Source organism: Astyanax mexicanus, unplaced genomic scaffold (assembly GCF_023375975.1).
Source record: "Astyanax mexicanus isolate ESR-SI-001 unplaced genomic scaffold, AstMex3_surface scaffold_32, whole genome shotgun sequence".
NCBI lineage: Eukaryota > Metazoa > Chordata > Actinopteri > Characiformes > Acestrorhamphidae > Astyanax > Astyanax mexicanus.
Genome location: NW_026040042.1, coordinates 1,132,163 through 1,152,919, shown reverse-complemented (window position 1 = coordinate 1,152,919; position 20,757 = coordinate 1,132,163). Strand labels below are relative to the sequence as shown.

The window sequence follows — 20,757 nt, the reverse complement described above, 5'->3', positions numbered from 1 at the left end:
AAAAAAAAAAAAAACCGGTGAGCAGCGGCAGACAAACACGCCAGCGTTCACTCAACCGGAACCGGAAACCTAAAGGTGACATGTTTATCAAATGATTCAGAAATGTTCATTAAAACTGTTGCACATTTTTACATTGAATTTATGTTAAAATAAATGAAGATTTTAACAGCTATTAAATATCAAAATACAAATGAAGTCCCAAGAATGTCACTGGAGGAATGCGATGCTGAGGTGCTCTCGTGCTTTGCACGAAGATGTCTCAGCATTGAGGTATTATTATTAAATGCCAACTCCTTGGAACAGAGCTGACACATCTCCTTTAAAATATCAATCATTTCATCAGAATAACACACTATACAGTTATACAGTTATACAGAATATACAGTTAGTGATAATTAACATAACTTAGCCTAGTTTTCTCTATTTTCACAAAATGTTCATTGAAACGTTTGAAGCTTCAAACGTCATAGTCACTTGATAGTAGTGACTTCAATACAAGTTCCGGTACACTGTGTTGAATCAGCACGAGTCGGAAAAGTGACACAAGCTTTGAAGCTTTGGTGTCAAACCGCCCATCCCTAGAAAAAAAACTATACCAGAGCCCATTTATGAAGAGCCCACCCACTTCCTATCTCCCCGTAATATCAGAAAAGGAAAATCACTAGGGGGAGCCAACGAGACCAAAATGAATGGGAATGAATGGAACGGCTAAAAACACAAATTAAAAATATCCTATCCACTTGGAAAGAACATTCCTTAAATTTAGTAGAATTATGTATTTTGCTAAAAAGTAAAAAAAAAAGCTTACCTGTATGTTTCAGCTTTGAGTCTATAATTTTAATGGTAGGTTTATTTTAATAGATAGAGACAGAGTATCCGTGATTGGGAGAAGGCTTGGGAGGAAGTGTTGTGGTCAGATAAAAAAAAATTATACTGGGTATGACCCCAAATATTTAATTCCCTCTGTTAAACATGGAGGGCAATAAACATGCGGCTTAAAAAGAAGCTTATTAGTCATGTTTTGCTTGATATTAGTATTAGTCACATAAGTCATGTTTTGCTTGAGGATCAATTACTTATTTAACCTATTTAAATGCAAATTAAATATCTTTTATTATTTTTTTTTTTCAGATTATTGTTTACATTCTGTCTCTCTCTGTTAAAATAAACCTACTTACAAAATCAGCAGGGGATCAAATAATTACTTTCCCTACTGTGCATCCAGGGTTTGGCAGAATCAGTTCTATAACAATACATTAATACAATAGTAATTACTTTTTAATATTTTAATAATGTGATATCTTTTTTTTTTACAATATTAGTTTTTTTCCTTTAAGAAACATTTGGAAATCTATCAGTTTGATGCAGATTTTCTCTAAATTTCTCTAAAGAAAATTTTCTCTAAATCTTCTTGCACTCTTTGCTTCTAGATCAGTTTATTTTTATTAATGTAGATCACAGTGTGGATTTTCTATTTGTCCACAGAGAGAAGAAAATTCACTTCAGCAGGGAAAAACTAGATCATATATTCAAGGTAAGTCCTAAACCATATACATGACTGAAATCTTCCTGACTTCTTCTAGTTATTGTATTGTTTTTTGTTCTTAGTTTTCATTACTTGTTTATGCTTATTATTATAATGTCCTATAACTTTATTTTAATATTGTTCGGTATTATGTCTTAAATATATTTATTATAATTCACATTTATTTGTGTGAATTCTGTTTTAGGTGTCATATTTTGTATTGTCACGTCCTTGCCCTGTCCCTCATTAGCCTCCATGTTTTTCGCCTCCTTTGTTTGTTTCCAAAGCCATGTGCTCAGAGCACATGCTCTCCCCTTGTCTCCGCCCATGTCTTTAGTGCTCCCACCTGTTTCAATTTGTAGCTCCGCCCCCTCATCAGTGATCCCAGGTGTTTCCCATTTCCATTGTGTGTATTTAGGCCCCTGTGTTTGAGCTTGTGGTTGTCTGCTCTTGTGTGTTTCATGCTGTCAGGTTGCTGTTTCTTTGTTTTCTGTTTTGTAATTTAGTCTATGTCAATTCCAGTAGTCCTGTCTCTTAATGTATCTTGATTTGAGTTTAATTTTGTTTTCTTGTTTACTTGTAAATAAATATTACCTGCATTTATGTCTGCCTCACGCCCTCCCTGCTGCTGCAAACCTGACATGTATATTTAGTTTTCATTACTTTTTTGTCTGTTAATTATAATTTCTTATATCTTTCTTTTAAACTTGTTCAACGTTAGGTCTTAACTCTTTCTGTAAAGCACTTTAAATTGCCTCTGTGTGTGAAAGGTGCTCTACGAATAAACCTGCCTTGCCTTATTTCTCAGACTAATGCCATTTCAATCTTGTCATACTTTGCTAATAATGAGACATTTATTCATAACCAGTTTCTGATGATCAGACTCAGATCAGTGTCTCTCTGATGTTGATCAGATTATTCTGTATTCAGATCATCTCTCTCTGTACTTTAGTGCTTTAGTGATCCTCTAATCTCTGTTCTTAATCAGGAGCTGCAGCAGAAGTTTATCTCTCTAGTGAAGAACGAGCTGAACACATTCAAGAAGCTCCTGAGTCCAGATTACCCAGCATGCTCTGAGAGAGAGGAGGATGATGAGGATGATCAGAGAGAGAGGGTGCTGAAGATCACACTGCACATCCTGAAGAACATGAAGGAGAAAGACCTCGCCAACACACTACAGAGCAGTAAGAGTTCTGGGTCCTGACCACGAATACCAACCTGAGTGCTAATCTCTTTCCTCAGAGAAGTCCTGCATTTTAATAGGATTAAAACAATGAATTTGATTTTGTAATGATAGGATAATGTATCACAGCATCAGCTGTAGTCCTTAAAATCACACTTATTGATTTAAACTCCAAGACTACTACAACTGCTACAGAAACACTGTACTACAATCATTAATATTAAATTCATTATTTACTGTATCACAGAGTCAGTTTACACAGCATATTTAATGCATGATCACAGCTGATTACATGTTACTTATCATTTTCCTCTGTTATCAGAATTGGCCCCGGCGTGTCAACCAAAGCTCAAATCCACACTGAGGGAAAAATATCAGAGAATCAATGAAGGAATCACAAGATTTGGAACCTCAACCCTTCTGAATGAGATCTACACAGAGCTGTACATCACAGAGGGAGGGAGTGGAGAGGTCAATAATGAACATGAGGTCAGACAGATTGAAGCAGCATCCAGGAGACCAGCAACACAGGAGACACCCATCAAATGTAACGACCTCTTTAAAGACCAGTCCATCAGAACTGTGCTGACTAAAGGAGTTGCTGGAATTGGAAAAACAGTCTCTGTGCAGAAGTTCATTCTGGACTGGACTGAAGGAAAAGCCAATCAGGACGTTCCCTTCATATTTCCACTTCCTTTTAGAGAACTGAATCTGATGACAACTGAAAAACTCAGTCTGGTGGATCTTCTTCATCAGTTTTTTAAAGATACAAAATACTTAAAACCAATAGAATATCATCATTACAAAGTCATGTTCATCTTTGATGGTCTGGATGAATGTCGACTTCCTCTAGATTTCCAGAACAATGAGAGAGTATCTGATGTAACACAGTCAGCCTCAGTGGATGTGCTGCTGACAAACCTCATCCAGGGGAACCTGCTTCCCTCTGCTCTCCTATGGATAACTACTCGACCAGCAGCAGCCAATCAGATCCCTCCTGACTGTATTGATCAGGTAACAGAGGTACGAGGGTTCAGTGACCCTCAGAAAGAGGAATACTTCAGGAAAAGGATCAGAGATCAGAGCCTTGCTGAAAGAATCATTACACACATGAAGTCCTCCAGAAGCCTCTACATCATGTGCCACATCCCAGTCTTCTGCTGGATCTCAGCCACTGTTCTAGAGAGGATGTTGGGTGAAGCAGATGGAGGAGAGATCCCCAAGACTCTGACTCAAATGTTCACACACTTCCTTATCTTTCAGATCAAACACCGCAGCCAGAAGTACCAAAGAAAAAGTGATGTTGATCTTGACCAGACTAGAGAGATTATTCTGGCTCTGGGAAAACTGGCTTTCCAACAGCTGGAGAAAGGAAACCTGATCTTCTATGAGGAAGATCTGAGAGAGTGCAGCATTGATGTCAGAGAAGTGTCCGTGTACTCAGGAGTGTGCACCCAGATCTTCAGACAGGAGTTTGGACTTCACCTGGGGAAGGTTTTCAGCTTTGTGCATCTGAGTGTTCAGGAGTTTCTGGCTGCTTTATATGCGTTTCTGTCCTTCATCTCCAACAACAGTAATGTTCTACCTGGATTTTTAGATTTTTTTAAAAAGGTAACAATGTCTGATTTCCTGAAGAGAGCCGTGGACAAGGCCTTACAGAGTGAGAACGGACACCTGGACCTTTTCCTCCGATTCCTTCTGGGTCTCTCACTGGAGTCCAATCAGACTCTCTTACGAGGTCTTCTGATACAGACAGAGAACATCTCTCACAGTAAAGAGGAAGTAGTGGAGAACATCAAGCAGAAGATCAGGGAGAATCCCTCTCCAGAGAAAACTATCAGTCTGTTCCACTGTCTGAATGAACTGAATGATCATTCTCTAGTGCAGGAAGTCCAGAAGTACCTGAACAGAGGAGGTTCCAGGGGTCTCAGAGGACTTACTCTCTCTCCTGATCAGTGGTCAGCTGTGGCGTTTGTGATGCTGAATTCAGAAGAGGAGCTGGATGAATTTAACCTGAGGAAATTTGAGAGATCAGAAGAATGTCTTCTGAGGCTGCTACCAGTGGTGAAAGTATCCAGGAAGGTTGAGTGAGTATTTTCATTATTCAGTGTTTAATCTGTGCTGTTTTATATTTTGTAATATTGATTAGTCTGTGTTTTTATTGATTATTTGTTAAAAAACGAAACAAATCAATCAGGGGTGTGTTTCCCGAAAGTGATCACTATTAGTAAATAACAAATTAACTAGTGCAGAACCTGAGAGAAGAACAAGTCAGTTCTACAAGTATTTCCCAAAGAGCTTTACAAACCAAAATTTAACAAACAAGTTCAAAGAACGTCTTTGTTGATTCCACCTCTAAAACACCTCAATCAAACACAAACGTTGATTCAGTTCTGCCAAGTATATATAAATAAAGTGTTGGAATCAATATTATTATACATATTCTGAAATTTAAATAATAAAATAACATATTTAGGCATTATCTAATATTTGTAAACACACACATGACTATATAGATAAACAAAAAATGCATATTAATGATAAAACCTATTATAAAAAAATACTTCTAAAACGTGTACACAAAAAATAATTTGGTCCATCAACCAAATCGTTCACTCAATCACTCCAACCTCCAGCCTATAAATACATAGTTTGGGATAGAAATATCACTTCCTTGCTTAGATGAGGAAAAATGGCCAAAACAGGAAGTAAGAGATAACAACACTTCACTAAAGATGAAATTAACATCTTGTTGGTGTGTTATGGTTGGACTCATTCTATTAAGTGATCTCAATCAATCAATCAATCAATTAATCAATCAACCTTTATCTTCACTCGGGAAAAACATTGAGGGTGACCCTCATTTACAATGTTGCCGAGCCTTTATAACATCAAAGGGATTGAACACATTTAATAATAATTTAGAAATAATAAGAAATAAAATAGTAAAAAAATAATAAAAAATAAAATAAGTAGTCATTTTAAATCAACATTTAAGTGGAGTTATTCATAACTAAATTTTGGGAGATAATCCACGCCCATTACTCCACCCACTAGCCCTATTTAAACCCCCACTTCCTCTCCTCCTGCGTGTGGTACAACTTGGCATTTGCTTCGTATCGCACACCTCACCTGATTCGTTATGGATCTACAGCTCGCTGCTTCCGACGACGAGCTCTTCTCAGCCTCTGGCTCTTCCTCCGCCGGCGCTCCCGGCCGGCCTCCTCGACTGCGCTCCGTGGTGTCCGTTCCGGCTTCCTCGGCGGGCGTCGCTTCCTCCGGCTCCTCGACCCGGTCTGGCCGCTCCCGCGAAGCTGCTCCGCGCTCCGCGCGGTCCTCGCGTCGCCGCCGGGCTTCGCCGGCTTCTCCTTCCCCTCGACGGCGGCCTTCGACCCCCAGGATTGGTTCTCGTCCTCCGGCTGCCTCTGCCGCTCCCTCGCGGCCTCCTCCTGCTTCTCCCGCCTCTCAGGCGGCTTCTTCGATTGGCGATTGGACTGTCTCTGGTTTGCAGAAGGCGCTCCGGTCCCGCGGCGTTCCCTTCGCCCGGTCGGCCAACAAGCGCTGCCTGTTTTCCCTCTTTCAGGCTTCCAGCCCCGGCTCCAGGCGCTCCTCTGCCCAGCCTGCTGCAGCCCGCGGCGGATCCTCCCCGGCGTTGCTTCCTCCTCGCAGCCGTTCCCGGCGCTCTGTCCCCGTTCCAGCGCCCCCTGCCAGCGTGGCGGTTCCCGCACCTGGCCCGGCGCCGGCCTCCTTCCCCGTTGGGGTTCCCTCTTCCTCGCTTTTAGGTGATCCTCCCCGTCCTCTCCTTTCCCTCCCTTCGGCTCCTGCCCGCCTCCAATCTTCGCTTCCTCTCTTCTCCTCTTCTCTGTTTCCTCCTCCCCACTCCGTCCCGCCGTCTTCCCACGCTGTTCCCCAGTCTTCCCTCGCCATGCCCCCGCCTTCTCTCACCTTGCCCCCGTCTTCCCTCGCCATGCCCCCGCCTTCTCTCACCTTGCCCCCGTCTTCCCTCGCCATGCCCCCGCCTTCTCTCACCTTACCCCTGTCTTCCCTCGCCATGCCCCCGCCTTCTCTCACCTTACCCCTATCTTCCCTTGCCGCGCTCTCATCTTCCCACGCCATCCCCTCATCTTCCCACGCCATCCCCTCATCTTCCCACGCCGTCCCCTCATCTTCCCACGCCATCCCCTCATCTTCCCACGCCATCCCCTCATCTTCCCACGCCATCCCCTCATCTTCCCACGCCATCCCCCCATCTTCCCACGCCATCCCCTCCTTGTTGGCCCGCCCACCAGCCTCTGAATTCGTGCCTGCCTCTTCCCTCGCGCTGCCTGGGCTCCGCCTTCCGCCTCCTGACCCCTCCTACTCACTCTACACCGCCGCTCCAGCCCCGCCCCCTCCGGGCGCTCTGGTCTTCACCCCCCCCCTTGGTCCAGCCTGCGCTTCGCCAGCGGATTCTGCAAGGTGCGGATATAGATCTCTCGCTGTTGTTGCGTCCCTCCTCCCAGCTCGCCGCTCCGCGCACTGTTGATGTGGGAGATCTTTCCCTCACGCTCCGCGCTGCGGCGCCTCGGGGATTCTCACGGTCCCCGAGTTCGCCTTGGCTTTCGCCTTGTTCAGAGACATTATCTGCTCATCCTTCCCAGCTCGACGTCAGGAACTTGACGATTATCTTTCCGTTATAATGGACCTGGCCGTGCGCTTTGGTGGCTCGGGATTTCTGGAATACCACCGCCTGTTTTCTGCTCGGGCTGCAGCCCGCCTCTTGCAGCAGAATGTCTCCACGTACTGGGGCATTTTAGATATGGAACTTTACTGCAGGATCTTCGCGGGCCGTGCTTCCATTTCCTGTGGGCTGTGCGGGCATCCCTCCCACCCCGCCTCTGCCTGTTCCCTCGTGGACCCCTCATCTGGCCCGCGCGCGGCCGCGAGCTCTTCTGCACGCTTCGCGGATGCCCCGGCCGGCCGCGCTCCCTCCCCCCAGCGCGTTATCTCCGTCGATGCCCGCGATGCCCGCGGCAGACGCCTGAGTTTCCTGGGCCATCGCATGCTGTGCAACAATTTCAACGGGGGCGGCTGCTTCGCCTCGTCCTGCAAGCTGCTGCACGCCTGCTCCTACTGCGGGCTGGCTCACTCCCGCTCCGGCTGTCCCCGGCGCCCACCCAAGCACGGCGGAAGCTGACTGCTCCGCTTTCTGTCCACACCTGTCAACGTGCCCGAGCTGGCTTCGTGCCTCTCCGGCCATCCCGACCCTGCTTTCGTCTCTCATCTCCTGGATGGATTTCTTTTTGGGTTCTCGCCTGGTCTAGCTGTCCTGCCTTCCTCCTCCTGCTCCTGCGCTAACCTCCTTTCGGCTGAGGCCGAGCCGGAGGTCGTTTCCCGGCTTCTGCGCAAAGAAGTTGCGGAGGGTTTTATGATCGGCCCTTTCTCTTCTCTCCCGTTTTCCACCTATCGCATTAGCCCCATAGGCATTGCCACGCGCAAGTACTCGGGGAAGAAGCGCATCGTCATCGACCTCTCCGCTCCTCACGGTTCTATCATACCATCCATCAACAGCCTGATTCCCAGCGCCGACTTTTCCATGTCGTATGCTTGCGTGGATAACGCGATCTCCCTCATCCGCCTCCTCGGGCGGGGTGCCTGGCTGGCCAAGGCGGACATCGTATCTGCTTTTAAAGTTGTCCCCTTGCATCCCGATTTCTGGCACCTTTTCGGAGTCCGTTGGCGCGGGCGATATTACTTCGCGGTCCGCCTCACCTTCGGCTGTAAGAGCAGCCCTAAGATATTCGACTCCCTAGCCGAATCGCTGTCCTGGATCCTTCTCAACGTTTATCGCATCCCGTACGTCGTCCATCTGCTGGATGATTTTCTCGTCCTCGATGCCCCCACCTCTCCTCCAGCCCGATGCATCACCCGACTGTCTGCAGCTTTCGACCGTCTGGGTATTCCTCTCTCTCCCGACAAAACTGTCGGCCCTGCTACATCTCTGGAATTTCTAGGCATTACCCTGGATTCCGTTTCTCTCCAGGCTTCCCTCCCCCGTGACAAGCTGGTCCGTATCAAGGATGCCCTCTCTCTCTTCCTTGAACGTCAGCACTGCTCCAAACAGCAGCTTCTCTCTCTCTTGGGGCATTTAAATTTCGCCATGCGGATTATTCCCCAAGGCAGATCCTTCATTTCTCACCTTCTCACGCTGTCTTCTTCCGCCACCTCTCTCTACCAAACAGTCACCCTGGACCAAGCATGCCTGTCTGAATTGCGCTTCTGGCTCCTCCTACTCTCCCACTGGAATGGCATTTCTCTCTTTCGCCTTCCCGAAGCGTCGGATCACCCCGACTTTTTTCTCTTCACCAACGCTGCCCCCTCCTTTGGATACGGAGGCTAATGTGGCACCCGTTGGTTTTTCTCTCCCTGGCCTCAGGAGCTCATCGACCAGTCGGCTACAGACGGCGACTCCTCTGCCCTGCGGGAGTTATATCCCGTCGTCGCAGCCGCCGTGCTTTGGGGTCCTCATTGGAAGAGAAGCATCGTCTCCATCCATTCCGACAGTTCCACCGTTGTACACATTATCAATAAATCCAGATCCAATAATCTATCCATCATGCTCTATCTCCGTCGTCTGACTTGGTTATCCATCACACACCAATTTTCTCTCCAAGCTCTACACATACCTGGCCTCTCTAATCCCACTGCCGACGCTCTCTCTCGTTTCAACCTGCAGAAATTCAGGACCTTGGCACCACATATGGACCCTCAGCCCACTCCGACTCCACCTTATTCAGATACCATCTTCCCGCTCTAGCCACATCCAGCATGAACCAACTCACCACCGCTTCTCAAGATCTCATCATCGACTCCGTATCCCCTAACACCTTGTCCACCTACTGGACCGGTTGGCAATGTTTTAAACGTTTCCACCATATCCAAAACCTTCCTTTTCCTTCTTTAGACCTTCACACTCTGTCCTCCTTTCTCACTTTCTCCAGCACTCATCTTTCGATCCGCTCCTCCACTTTAAAAGTATATCTGTCTGCTATCAACTTCTTTCTTATTCTGCTATTAGGATCTCCTCATCCCTTTTCCAAACACCACCAAATATCCCTACTTATCAGAGGAATCAGAAGACGAGAGCCGCGTTCGCCCAATCGGCGCCTCCCCATCACTTCCCATATACTGCATTACTGTCTTTTTACGCTCCGCCACGGATACGCTGCTCCCTCCATCTGCTCTACGCTTGAATCTATGTTTCTCCTCGCCTTCTTCGGCTTTCTCCGCTGCTCGGAATTCACAACTTCCACTACCTCCCATAATCCTGCTTTTCACCCCTGTCTTTCTGATTTATCTATTTTGGACGAAAGAACACTGACCTTCAGAATCAAACGCAGTAAAACTGACCAGCTCGGCATTTCTGCCCCTATCTATCTTTTCAAACTCACTTCCCCTCTCAGCCCCTATGAGCCCATCACTGCGTACCTCAGCCACCGTCTCACTCACCAAGCTTCTCCAGACGACCCTCTTTTCGTCACAGCATCCGGATCACCTGCCACTCGCCACTGGTTTCATTTTCATCTTAAGCAAATTCTCTCACTCAGCGGTTTTAACCCTTCCTTCTTTTCAGCCCACTCTTTTAGAATCGGCGCCGCATCCACAGCATCTCACCGCGGTTTGCCCGATCACACAGTAAAAATCCTCGGTCGCTGGACCTCCCAAGCTTACCATGGATACATCAGAACCCACGCAAGCGACCTTTTAGCTGCTCACGAGCGCCTGGCTTCCCTTACTGTCTAATTTTTGGGGCTTCAGCTTCTCGCGTCCTTGCGTAGCTGCCCCGAACTCTAGCCCAAAATATCCACTGAGTTCGCCCCCCTCCTCTTTCTATCTTATTCCATCAGGGCGTGGGTTAATACTAGCAAAGTGGAGTTATTCATAACTAAATTTTGGGAGATAATCCACGCCCATTACTCCACCCACTAGCCCTATTTAAACCCCCACTTCCTCTCCTCCTGCGTGTGGTACAACTTGGCACCCGCCTCCACCCCATCTCCCACCTTTTTCTCTTTCTTCTTCTTCTTTACCTCTCATCGCGGGGGGGGCTTCAGCTTCTCGCGTCCTTGCGTAGCTGCCCCGAACTCTAGCCCAAAATATCCACTGAGTTCGCCCCCCTCCTCTTTCTATCTTATTCCATCAGGGCGTGGGTTAATACTAGCAAATTAAAATATATATGTAAAACAGAAAATTCTAAAATACCATAAAAAAAACTTTGACACATAAAAAGTGAAAAATGTATAAAATATAAAATAAGCAAATAGATAATAGTAAAAGTAAAGTAAAATGTTAAAAATGATAAGTGATTAAATGAATAATACAACTAAGAACAAGAATGAAAATATAAAACATTAAAAAATAAATAAATAAAATGTATTAAAATAAAATAAGAAAAAAAGATAAATTAATAAAAAGTCATTTAAAACCGTCACAGGCTTTCTGATGGTGATTAGAATCTAAAAGTTTAAAATGATTCAGTGATCCCAGCGAGCTGAGTTTCAGTGATTCCTGTAGTGAATTCCAGCTCGCTGGTGTTCTGTAGCTAAAAGCAGATTTTCCCAGTTCACTAAAAACTCTTGGTACCTGAACAGGTGATCCAGCTACTGGAACGAGTCTGATATGCATTATTAATAATTAAGATCAGTGAAGAGATATAAGATGGCAGATGCCCAGAGAGTGGTTTATAGATCAAAATTAGCCAATGAGATTCTCTTGGTGCAGCTAGTGAGGACCAACCAGCTCTATCATATAGTGAGCAGTGGTGAGTAGTGTAAGGGTCACCAGTAATAAATCTCAGAGCAGAATGGTAGAGTCTAATGGTTTGAGAGCACTGGCGGACGCTTTTTTATAAATTACATCACCATAGTCCAGCACTGCTAGTATGGTTGCCTCCACTATTCTTTTTCTAGTGTGCACGGGTAAACAGGATTTATTCCGATAAAGGAATCCAAGCTTTTGTCTGCACTTAATGGCCAGTTTTCTTTTTTTTTGTCATATTTTCAAATGATCAAACTGATTTTAACATCAGACAAAGATAACCTGAGTAAATATAAAAAGCACCTTTTAAATTATGATTTTATTTATTAAAGGAAAGAAAAATATCAAAAACAAATCTAGTCCTGTGTGAAAAAAAATGTGTTTAATAAATTAACTTTGATTAATCACACTTTTGGGAAACTTTATGGAGTCCAATTTCACTAGCCACAGCCAGGCCTGATTACTGCCAGACCTGTAAAATCAAGAAATCACTAAAATAGAACCTGTCTGACAACATGAAGCAGATAAAAGATTTTAAAAAACAACACATTATTATACCTTAATGTTAAGAAATTCAAAGAAAGGTGAAAAAACTTAGTAATTGATCATCTATCAGTCTGGAAAAGGTTATAAAGTCATTTTCTAAAGCTCTGGGACTCCAGAGAACCACAGTGATTCACTATTATTCACTAATGGAGAAAACATAGAACACTGGTGAACCTTCCCAGGAGTCCAGCTGACCAACATTATACCAAAAGTGCATGGACAACTCATCAAGGAGGTCACAAAAGAACCCAGAACAACATTTAAGAACTACAGGTCTGACTGGTCTCAGTTAAGGTCAGTGTTAATGATTCAATAATAAGAAAGAGACTGGGTGAAAATGGTCTCCATGGGAGAGTTTCTAGGCAAAAACTGACCTAAAAAAACAACTTATTTCACATTTGCCAACAAACATCTTAACTATTATTTGGACATGACTTTTTGAAAGGTGTGTGTCCCGTTACATAATAATTTCAGAAAAAGAACATCATACTGAACGTAAAACATGTTCAGTATGGTAGTGTGATGGTCTGGGGCTGCTGAATAACTTGCTGTAATAGACGGAACCAGGAATTCTGCTGTTTACCAGACAATCCTAAAGGAGAATATCTGGCCATCTGTTTGTGACTTAAAGCTCATGCTTACTTGGGTTCTGCAGCAGGACAATGAACCAAATCACACAAACAAAAAGTTCACATCTGAATGGATTAATAAAACTAAATTAAGGTTTTTGGAGGGTCTAGTTAAAGTCTGATTGAGATGCTGTGGATGATCTTAAACAGGACGTTTATGCTGGAAAATCCTCCAATGTGTCTGAATTAAAATAATTCTGTAAAGAAAAGTGGAACAAAATTCCTCCACAGAAATGTAAAAGACTAGTTTCCAGTTATCAGTAAAGCTTGAGTGCAGTTGTTGCCGCCAAGAGTGGCACAACCAAGTTATTAGGTTTAGGGGCAAACACTTTTTACACAGGGCTAGATTGGATAGTTATTTCCTTTTAATAAATAAAATTTTAGTTAAACAGTGCTTTTTATATTTACTCAGGTTATCTTTGTTTGAGAATCAGAAAAATGTAAGTATGACAAAAAAGCAAAAACACAAGAAACCTGTAGGGAACAAATATTTTTCACACCACTGTACTGTGGCCCGTCGGTCAGGTAGTCTACAATCCAGGAGACAAGGACGGCGTCTGCTTGCACTGTTGTCAGCTTGTCACCCAGAAGATCAGGTCGAATGCTGTTAAATGCAGTGAAGAAATCAAAAACCATGACCCTCACAGTGCTGACTGATCTGTCTAGGTGAGCATAAACTCTGTTGAGCAGGTAGATGATGACATCCTGAACTCTCAGGCAGGACTGATAGTCCAGAAGTGAGACCAGCAACACATACCAGCGGTGCAGCGGTGGAGCAGAAGAGTAAAAGAAGCACTTTTATGGTGAAAAAACAAACCAAAACTCTCTACTAGCATGATTTGAGAGAGCACAGATTTATTAAGTTGCCTTGTCAAAAATATATTGCAAAGATAAACAATAATTAAAAAGTAGCAAAAAAACACAAACAGAAGCTACTGTAATTTCATTTATTCAGAGAAAACATCTATTCAAACTAACCTGGCCCTATGTGAAAAAGAATTTACCCCTAAACCTAATAACTCGATTGTGTCACCGGCGGCAACAACTGAAATCAAGAGTTTGTGATAACTGTTAATGAGTCTTTCACATCTCTGTGGAGGAGTTTTGCTCTTCTTTAACACTCACCTTAACTGAGCCAAGTGAGACCTGCAATTCTTTAGATGTGGTTTTGTGTTGTTTTGGAGTAATTTTGTGGGCCGGTCACTCCTGGGAAGGTTCACCAGTGTTCCATGTTTTCTCCATTAGTGAATAATAGCTCTCACTGTGGTTCTCTGGAGTCCCAAAGCTTTAGAAATGACTTTGTAACCTTTTCCAGACTGATAGATGATCAGTGTCACAGTTAATTCATGGGGGGATTAAATGATGATTAATTATAAAATCAAATCAAATTTATTTGTATAGCACTTTTTAAAACTGATGCCACAAAGCAGCTTTACAGAAACATGATAACAGCACAAAGAATCAGGCAAAACACTAAACCTAAAATATGCAGAATACAAAAAAACCCCAGAGAGTGTGGAGGGAAAACTCCCTCAGAGCTGCAGGAGGAAGAAACCTTGGGAGGACCAAGACTCACATATTAGGGGGGAACATCCTACCACTGGTCAAACAGCTTTTAAATTAATTTTAAAAAGTATTTTATACATTCACATAGGTTTTATATATTCAGGAGTAAAGCAGCACCACTAATGGAAGCAGTTAGAGTTCATGTAAGCTTGGATGTAATCTGTAGTGGAGAGTAAGATGGATGATAAGCAGCTGATCTGTGGTGGGTGATGGAGAAGAGCTGACTTCAGAAACTTCCATCAGTCTGGATGGACAGGGGACATGAGAGCCTGGGGGTCCAACATCCATCGGTATCGGGTCAGACAGGTGGGCAGTCAGTAACTCGGAGGAGCAGAGAGATGGAAATAGTTTTAACTGGATTTGTGTAAAACAGAGAATATAAAACATTATCAGAGTGTGGCTAATGACTCCGGCAGATCTAAATAAAACCGCCTAACTAAAGGCAGAGAGCCAGAAGGTAACATAGACATGGAGGCTCCCTGAAACACCAGCATCCACCCACTGCACCGTCCACAAACCTGAGTGACCGTGTGCAGTGGGAGAACAACAGCACCAGCATCTCAGTTTACCCACAATTCCCTCTGTCCATGAACCCCTGAATCTGCAGCCTTATCTAAAGTGAAAAACATTCATTACCAAAAGCTAAACTAAACAAGTAACTTTTCAGTCTAGACTTAAAGATTGAGACTGTGTCTGAGTCCTGAACATATTCGGGGAGATTATTCCAGAGTTGAGGCGCTTTATAAGAGAAAGCTCTTCCTCCTGCAGAGCTCCTCTGAATTTTAGGAACTACTAAGAAACCAGCACCCTGAGATCTAAGTAATCGCGGTGGTTCATAATAGGAGATGAGATCTCGTAAATACTCAGGAGATGAGCCCGTGTAGGGCTTTATATGTTAACAGGAGAATTTTATAGTCTATGCGGAATTTGACTGGGAGCAGTGCAGTGCTGATAGGACTGCACTAACATGCTCAAATGTTCTAGTTTTATTAAGGACCCTGGCTGCAGCATTTTGAACTAGCTAAAGTTTATTTAATTACTGCAGTAACATACTGACAGTAGTGCATTACAATAATCTAGCCTTGAGGTAATGAAGGCATTTGCTCATTTTTCAGTGAAAAAAAAGCTGTTCTAGTAACATTAGATATGTGTTTATCGAATGCTAGATCTGAACCTATGATAACACCAAGGTTTTTAGCTACTGAACCAGGTGTGACGGAGAAGTCGGCCAGATTTAACATTAAGTCTGATCATTTATTTCTAGCAGCTTTGAATTTCTGTTTTATCATTATTTAATAGGAGAAAGTTGTGAGACATCAATGTTTTCTCATCTTTTACACATTTCTCGATTTTCTTTATTCTCGCTCACATTTCTTGATCAGAGGTTTAATTACTGCTGTTTTAATGACTTTGGGTACATGCCCCAGGGTAAACGATGAGTTTACTATCATTAACAGAAGTTTAATTATATATGGCTGTACCTGTTTTAGTCATTTTGAGGGAACTGCATCAAGTGTGCTGGTTGTGCTGTTTGATGAGGAGATAATTTTCTCTAGTTCTAGCTGTTGAAGTGGGTTAAAAACTCATCATAACTTCAGTAACTGAGTTTTGTCCTATATCAGCCACACCAGATGACATATTTATCTGTTGAATTTTATCCTGAATGTTTTCAGTTTTCTATCAAAGAAGTCCATAAAAGCGTTGCTGGTGTGAATGGCTGGAATCTGAGATTCAGTACCTGCCTGGTTTATAGTTAATTTGGAAATAACACTAAAGAGGCCAGATATGCTGAGTGGGCTTTATTAAGTTCTTTCTATATTTGACAAGACTGCCTTTCCATGCAGAATAGAACACTTTCAGTTTAGTTGATCGAAATTATTATAAATTTTGTACTAACTGCTTTAAGGTAAGACTTTGATCATTGTACCATGGTGCAAGCTTTTTTGTCTCTCTTTTTGTGTTTAAGGGGAGCTACACCAACTAAAATAATCATTTTCTAAACAACTGATTAGTTTGTCTAGTTCCGATGAGTCTGCTGGACAGTGTACTAGAGTTGAAAATCAGAAAGGTTAACAGTAAGTGACTAAGAGACTATGTGCTATGCTGCACGAAAGTAAGGCGGCACCTATCTATCTATCTATCTATCTATCTATCTATCTATCTATCTATCTATCTATCTATCTATCTATCTATCTATCTATCTATCTAAAGAAATCAGAATTTGCAAATTTACTAAACAATTATGATAGAGGCAGCTGTGTGTGTGTGTTTGTTAGGGAGGACTTTATCTGTATTTGTTTTTTTTATTCATAGGCAGATTTTTAATTTGTAATCAAGCAAGAAAAAATTGTTCACTGAGTAATAAGAATAAGAAAAGAAATAATAGTATATAAAATATACTAATACACCTCCTTCCTAAGGGGTGTGTGTTTATATGTCAGTGTTTCTAATGGATTATCATTTCTCTCTCAGGCTGGATTGGTGTAATCTATCAGATAAAAGCTGTGCAGATCTGGCCTCAGCTCTCAGCTCAAACTCCTCAACTCTGAGAGAACTGAACCTGAGTGATAATGAACTGCAGGATTCAGGAGTGAAGCTGCTCTCTGCTGTACTGAAGAATCCACACTGTAAACTGGAGAAACTGTGGTAAGATCATCAAAATACAACAAACAGAGCATCTCACCTTCACACACACACACACACACACACACACACACATGATCTCTTATGCAAATTAAATTAAGCAGGTGTGCTCGGTCCAGATTAGGCCGCCGATATTTGCAAAAAATGCGTATCGGTATCGGATCGGAAGGCACAAGAAAATGCCCATCCAGACTCCCGATCCAGTTTTTTTCACAGTCCGATCCGGGTTTTCCAGCGCACTCATTTAGATAATCCATTCCAGTTTTTGCTGTGTTTTCGCCAGTGAGAGTAAAATCCGGTTCGCATTTTTCAGCACACCTTCAGCAAACGAGCATAGCATCTCCCCGGGCCGGGAAAGATGAACTCCGGTCAGACCGGCTGGAGGCAGCGTTAGCTCCCTTTATGAAGAGTTTTTTCTTTGAATTTAATAAAGTTTTCTCTCTTAACATTATGATGTTTGCTTGTTGTGTTTTTAGTGTCATTATGCTTATTGTAGTATCACATCTCAACTAGTGGGTATGGGTAAATTTCACAATTATTTGCAAATAAAGTTTATGAAACATGTTATGTTTCTTATTTATGCAACTAAAAGGTAAAACTGTGTGAAACGTAGCTTATTTTGATAATTTAGCTTTAATTGCTTATACAAAATATTTATTATATTATGGTTACATTACTAACACAGGAGCAGGCTGACACCTGAGCATACTGAAATGCTCGTCTTTGTAAAAAAAGAATCTCCCCATCATGCTCGGACTGCAGGCAGGGCAAACAGTTGGTATTGAAGGGAGTGTGTAGATGGGATGGAGCAGCAAAGTGTGGAGGAGATTGGGGAGTAGAAGGCATTTTGCCTTTAAATAGTTTTCATTATTTGCACTGATTTTTTTAAGCTTTGGTTTACACTTGTTCAAGAGCACTGATGAGTACAGCAGTCAAGAGTACTGATGCTGTTAATAGACTATTTTCTACTCAGTTTGTGTTTTTTGCTTTTTTAATACAATTTACAATATTATTTGCACTTATGGCTTTTTAAGCCTTGGTTTACTGTCGCCATTTCTGTTTGTTATTTATTATTTTGTCTATTTTGAGTTTATTAATTGCTAAATAAACAGGTCAGTTACCAACCATTGTGTATTATTCAAACAAACCTAATTCAGCTGGCTACTTGTTATCAAGAGTAAAACGCTTTTCAACATGAGTTTGACAACAAAGTAAGTTGGCTAAATAACTTTAAACTTTAATACATGCTCGGATAGGCCGGTATCGGTATCGGCCGATATCGGTATCGGATCGGAAGTGCAAAAAAAAAATCGGTATCGGATAGGAAGTTTAAAAAGCTGGATCGGGACATCCCTAGTCCAGATACCAGGTGGAGAAGTGGAGACAAAGTGAAAAATATAGTTTGGGAGGGAAAGGGGAACTGCTGTGTTTTTGTTGGTGTGAATGACTGGAATCGGAGGTTTATTACCTGCCTGGTCTTTTCTATATTTGACAAGACTGTCTTTCCACGCAAAATGAAACACTTCCAGTTTAGTTGATCGATATTGTTATAAATTTTGAACTAACTGCTTTAAGGTACGAGTTTGATCATTGTACCACATTGCGAGCTTTTTCTGTCTCTGTTTTTGTGTTTAAGGGGAGCTACACAATCTAAAATAATCATTTTATAAACAACTGATTCGTTTTTCTAGTTCCAGTGAGTCTGCTGGACAGTGTACTAGAGTTGAAAATCAGGAAGTTTAACAGTAAGTGACTAAGAGACTATGTGCTATGCTGCATGAAAGTAAGACAGCACCTATCTATCTCTCTATCTATCTATATAAAGAAATCAGTATTTGCAAATTTGTGTGTGTGTGTGTGTTAGGGAGGATTTATCCGTATTTGTTTTTTTTATTATACATAGGCAAATTTTTTATTTGTAATCAAGCAAGAAAAGAGGTCACTTCAACACCTACAGTTGCACTTATTTTAATTCACTGATTAGTAATAATAAGAAAAAGAATAATAATAATACATAATAAAGAATATAATAATTATCTCAAAAATATACTAATACACCTCCTTCCTAAGGGGTGTGTGTTTATATTTCAGTGTTTCTAATGGATTATCATTTCTCTCTCAGGCTGGCTGGGTGTAATCTATCAGATAAAAGCTGTGCAGATCTGGCCTCAGCTCTCAGCTCAAACTCCTCAACTCTGAGAGAACTGAACCTGAGTAATAATAAACTGCAGGATTCAGGAGTGAAGCTGCTCTCTGCTGGACTGAAGAATCCACACTGTAAACTGGAGAAACTGTGGTAAGATCATCAAAATACAACAAACAGAGCATCTCACCTTCACACACACACTACACACATGATCTCTTGAAAAATATAAATTTGGAGGGAATGGGAAACTGCTGTGTTTTTGTTGTGAAAACATTGTTTTACCATACACTTTCTAATTTTTTCAGCTTAGCAAATACAACATTCTTTTAGAAAAACAACAAAAAAATTACTTTTTATTCCCACTTTTATGGGTGTTGACACTTAATTAGCGGGTGTTTAAATTCTCCTAAAAAGGCGAGCTCTGACTATGAGTTCTTTTGCTTCCTGCTTCTGTGCCGTTCAGACGCTTCTCTGCTTAGCTCTGCTATCTCTGCTATCTTTCATACTTTTCTTTATTTTCAGACATTTTCGAGCTACAGTGTCTGAGCTCATTATTTAGATTAGCACTAGCACTACCATATTTTGTTTCTTATTTAATTTTTTTCTAGTTTCTTTTGGACATTTTATAGTAGAGCCATAGGCACAGGAATCAGAAAAGTTCCTGTAGAGTGCTAAAGAAGAAATCTACAAGATGCCTTCTTGTGTGGGTTCAGAGCACCAGTGCTGCCAGAACTGCTACAATCTTCTACAAAGAATGACTGTTATCAGAGTTTAAGGACTGGCATTTCTGCGCTGTTCGAGGACCATCGGAGAGTGGGAGTGCTGCCAGCAGACAACAGGTTTTTAACGGAGCAGCGAGCAGTGGAGACGAACAGAATTGGACCAGCAGATCATGTGGACATCCGTAATGTGAGTACAGCTGAAAGATATGGGAAAAACCAGCAATGGGTTAGCATTGGAGCTAAACCCAAACGGCATGCTCTGTAGTATCCTCCACTCCTGCTAACATAGCACATCTGGCTAATGCTAATGCTAAAGCTATTGCTCGGAGATCAGAGCACAGAGCCAGAGGAAATCAGTTCCAGTCACTTAGATTGCAAAACAGATTTGAGCCACTGCAAGACCTTAATGACTTTTTAAATACCAGCCAGTATTATTCAGAAAGAACCAGAAGATTCAGCCATTCAAAACACCCCAGGAGAGCCACAGGGCTCAGCAGACACCCTTGTTTTGGGGGATGACTCTGTTCATGGCATGAAAAATAATCAGAAACTCATCGTTCGATGTGAGCCAAACATCACAGTTTCTGAACTGAATGAGAAGCTTCCAACACTACTGGCTGAACACAGAACAGTGAAACGGATTATTGTTCATGTTGGAAAGAACGATACAAAGAAAGAGGAGTCTGAGGTGTTAAAAGAGACTTTAATGATCTTTTTACCACACTGCGCAAGTTCAACATCCAGACATTCATCAGTGGTCCTCTACCTGCAAGGGGCTGCAATACGTTCTTTTGGCTGTTGGCTTTAAAACATTTGGCTTCAGAAAACCTGCAGGTCAAACGGACTGAACTTCATTGACAATTTCAATCTGTTTTTTGGGAAGAGAGAGTTTTTCAGGAGAGATGGACTGCACACCAACAAGAGGGGAGTCAAATTCCTGTCACAGAACATCATTTTTTCTCTGTGCAACTTCTCTGTTCCCACTGGTGAAGACACATCAG

General features: G+C 42.4%; 2 protein-coding genes across 2 annotated transcripts in view; both read left to right on the top strand.

The window, feature by feature from the left end:
• LOC111189666 (NLR family CARD domain-containing protein 3-like) overlaps window positions 1-20,757 on the top strand; it is a 273,888-nt gene that overhangs the window by 91,744 nt on the left and 161,387 nt on the right. The window contains exon 5 of the mRNA XM_049472968.1: window positions 1,486-1,534. Within this exon, the coding sequence (XP_049328925.1) occupies window positions 1,486-1,534 (49 nt within the window). The remainder of the gene's footprint in view (window positions 1-1,485; window positions 1,535-20,757) is intronic.
• On the top strand, window positions 2,419-5,011 carry LOC125789907 (NLR family CARD domain-containing protein 3-like). Its single transcript, XM_049473004.1, has 2 exons — window positions 2,419-2,709; window positions 3,031-5,011. Exons 1-2 carry the CDS (start codon window positions 2,673-2,675, stop codon window positions 4,797-4,799), a joined length of 1,806 nt encoding a protein of 601 aa, XP_049328961.1. The 5' UTR covers window positions 2,419-2,672; the 3' UTR covers window positions 4,800-5,011.

Coding starts and splice junctions, on each gene's coding strand:
- LOC125789907 (XM_049473004.1), top strand. CDS start 2,673: ATGAAGGAGAAAGACCTCGCCAACACACTACAGAGCA. Junction 2,710..3,030: donor CGCCAACACACTACAGAGCA/GTAAGAGTTCTG, acceptor CTCTGTTATCAG/AATTGGCCCCGGCGTGTCAA.